Source organism: Acanthamoeba castellanii (genome assembly GCF_000313135.1).
Source record: "Acanthamoeba castellanii str. Neff unplaced genomic scaffold scf7180000084776, whole genome shotgun sequence".
NCBI lineage: Eukaryota > Discosea > Longamoebia > Acanthamoebidae > Acanthamoeba > Acanthamoeba castellanii.
The window spans coordinates 542,674-545,952 of NW_004457586.1; the positions used below are offsets into that span (position 1 = coordinate 542,674).

At 58.1% G+C, this 3,279-nt stretch overlaps 1 protein-coding gene across 1 annotated transcript in view; it reads right to left on the bottom strand.

Annotated features, from left to right (window-relative positions):
- Positions 1-77: 77 nt before the first annotated feature.
- ACA1_281070 (uncharacterized protein) overlaps positions 78-3,279 on the bottom strand; it is a gene marked incomplete at both ends in the record, with an annotated part of 4,443 nt that continues 1,241 nt past the window's right edge. Inside the window, 8 exons of the mRNA XM_004344716.1 lie at positions 78-173; positions 266-2,140; positions 2,208-2,350; positions 2,419-2,512; positions 2,571-2,711; positions 2,782-2,874; positions 2,951-3,082; positions 3,141-3,224. Of these exons, the coding sequence (XP_004344766.1) occupies positions 78-173; positions 266-2,140; positions 2,208-2,350; positions 2,419-2,512; positions 2,571-2,711; positions 2,782-2,874; positions 2,951-3,082; positions 3,141-3,224 (2,658 nt within the window). The remainder of the gene's footprint in view (positions 174-265; positions 2,141-2,207; positions 2,351-2,418; positions 2,513-2,570; positions 2,712-2,781; positions 2,875-2,950; positions 3,083-3,140; positions 3,225-3,279) is intronic.

Here is a 3,279-nt window from a genome sequence, read left to right on the forward strand (position 1 = left end):
GTCGACCTCTCCCGAGGTTTATCAGGATTGCGTTATGTACACATCGTACGCCTGTGGTGGTCCACGCCGTAGCGCCTCTACAGGTCTTGGTCGGGGTTGGTGTGGTTCCAGGCGTTCTGTGCCCTCGTCTTGGCCGCCTTGAACTTCTCGACCAGATGATGTTGCTTCTCGACCTGGCCAAGAGAAGAGGTGACAATGAGAATGAGAATGAAAAATGAGTTGAGGCTCACGCGTGGGGTGGGGAGGGACGAGAAGCAACACGCACCTTGTTGAAGAGGTCGTCCATGTCCAAGTTGAACAGACCCTTCTTGGCTCCCGGCTTGGTGGACGGGGCGGAGGAGGATGAAGCGGCCGACGAAGTGGAAGCAGAGAAGGAGAAAAGGTTGTCGGTGTTGGAGGCGGAGGAGGGAGGCAGGGAGCGGCGGGGAGACGGCGGCGATGAGGTCATGGGCACGGCCGGGGTGGTGAGCCCGAGGAACGACGACGTCGACGGAGTCGGCACCGGTGCGTGAGGAGCCGACGTGGACGCGAGCGGCGAGCCGGTCGCGGGCGGCGTCGTAGACGGGAAGGAGAAGTCAAAGTCCTCAAACATGTGCGACGTCGTTCGGTACTTGCTCGCCGGTTGCTGTGCTGGCTTCGGCTGACTGCTCGTGGGAGCGGTCTCGTGCACTCGTGGAGGCAGGGCCGGGGGTTTGGCGGGCGATCCTGTGGTGGCGTCGAAGTTGAGGCTGCCGCTACGTCGTCGATGGGGCGCGTCAGGGAGGACCGGGGTGGGCATGTTGCCGTCAAACGTGGCCTGTCGCCTGGGCGGCGGAGAGTCCTCGCCGCTGCTGCTGCCGCTACCAAAGATCTCGTCGACGATGGGGCTGTTGAGCGAGGAGCTGAGCGGATCGGTGAACACCTCGTGCTTGGGCACCATGCCCGTCCTTTCCCTCTCGTGCCGTTCCTTCTCCTCCCTTTCCTTCCTCTCCTGCTCGGCGAGCTTCTCCCTTTCCTTCTCTTGCTCCTTCTTTTCCTTCTCCTTCCGCGCACTTTCCTCTCTTTCCTTCCTCTCCTTGTCTTCCAACTCACGTCGTCGGTTTTCCTCGTCGACGTCGCTGTTTTCTTCGCGCTTCTCGATCGGGGTGAATTGTTCAATCTCGCGTATGTCCTCGCTCGATCTTGTGGGCTTTTCTTCAGCGAGCGGCGAGTCGGCCTCGGTCTTGCCCTCTTCCTCTCGCTCACGCTTTTCCCTCTCCTCTCTTTCCTTTTCCCGCCTATCTTTCTCCTCCTTCGCACGCACTCTCTCGAGTCGCTCCTTCTCCTCCTTGGCCTCCTTCTCGTGCTTTTCGCGTCGCTCCTGCTCTTCCTTTTCCTTCTTTTCCTTCGTTTCCTTCTCCTGCTTCTCGCGCTCTTCTCTTTCCTTACCTTCCTTGAGCTTCTTCTCCTTTTCTTCCGCTTCCCTTTGTTCCTTCTCTTTCCTTTCTCTCTCGGCCCGCTCGCGTTTCTCACTGGCCCGCTTGTCCGATTCGCGGTCGCTGTCATCGTCGCTGTCGTCGCGGTCGCGCAAGGCCATCAGCGAGTTCTGGTACCACTCGTCGGTGCTGTTCCACTGACCGCGCGGAGGCGACGACGGCAGCTGCAGGCCGGCGATCGTGCTGGCGCCCTCCTTGGCGGGAGGCGGCGGCCCGCCGGCAGGGTAGGTCATGAGCGGCTTGTAGGCTCCTGGGGAGCCCGTCTCGACCATGGGCGACGCCGGCTGGTTGGAGGCCTGAGTCGGCGCGCTCCGAGTCCGCGAGGGCAGTGGCGGTGGATTGCTCGCAGAGGAGTCCTTGACGGTGCCCCTGTCCCTCGGTGAGGTGCGGGTACGGACTGTGATAGGTTGTGACGCCTTGGTCGCGGTGGTGGTGTTGCCCTGGGCGGGTATGGCGGCCACCGAATGACGTTTGGTAGCGATCGAAGACGACGAAGAGGACAACGGTGAGGACGACGAGGCGCCGGAGAAGGAAGTTGCTCTCTCTGGCTGTGTGCTCGTGCGCGAGAGAATTGGGGATGACGCGCTGGAGGATTGGTTGAGCGACGACGCAGTGATGCCGGCTTCAGCAGAAGAAGAGAGCAGTGCCCCAGGGTGAGCAGCATCCTTCTCAGCGTTGAGCACCTCCTGCAAGATATGAGAGAAAATTTAAGCACCAAAAAACTGAAAGGTGTGTTGACAGCTTCGAGCATACCGTGGTCGTTTTGGTCGATGGTATGTGAGGGAGAGGCCAGTCATCCATTGCGGGAAGCACCAGCTTCTTGATCAGCTGCTGCTTGATCTTGTTGATCACAATGTTGGCGATCGAAGGAATGTTCACCAAAGAAAGGTTTTTGCCTGAGGAATGTAGAGGAAGGTGATAAGTTCAAGTTGATTGCTTGGAATGAGACACCATTTGCCCATACCGACTTCGATTTTGATGTCCATGTCCACGCGCGGCTCACCGTAAAAACCGATCCATGCCCGCTTGGCGGGAGGCGGAGCGACTTGGATGTGGCCCTGAAGTAACGGATATCAGCACTCTTGCGCCCAAGTCGTAGTGGTGGGAGGTGTGTACCCTGCCGGCAAAGGCCTTGACGACAACTGAGGCACGAATGGGCACCTCAACACTGACGCCTCCAATGGGAAGATCAATGCGCAGGTTGATATCGATCATCAGGTTGAATCCTCCATGGTAGTAAACGTCTCCGTCAAACGCCTGAGGTGTTAACCAGAATTCTGTTAGATCGTGCATAGGCTCACACAGTTTGGTTACGAGAAAAGAGTACCAGAGAGCCCTGAGGAGAAACGGAGATGATCTTGATGTTGCTGAACAGTGGCAGGTTGGGTCCAAATCCAACATCCGTGACCGAAATGGACTCCTACGTTGGCCAATGAAGCTGTTAAGAAAAGGTCTTGCACGCGCCACAGGGCAGTACCGGGTGAAGGTTACTCTACCACAAATTTGGGCTTCTTCAGCTTGGCCATCTTCTTCTGCAGCTTCTCGGTGATGAGCTTGAGGAACACGGGATGGTTGTGAATTCCCCAGAAGATGCGGCCCAAGAGGGCATTGGTCCAGTCGGCATTCACCTGGAGAAGGCACACCACGTCAGCCCGGTCCTATCTAAGAGCACAGGCGTTGAGGTACCTCAGATGAGTTGTTGGCGACTGCGGTCAGGTGGGCGAAATAACGCTGTTGGGCCTGCAGCAACTCTACTTCCTTGACCTCTTTCTGCATGCGGATGGAGAGGCCGGTCAGACATGAGCCGAGCTATTCAAGTCAAAAG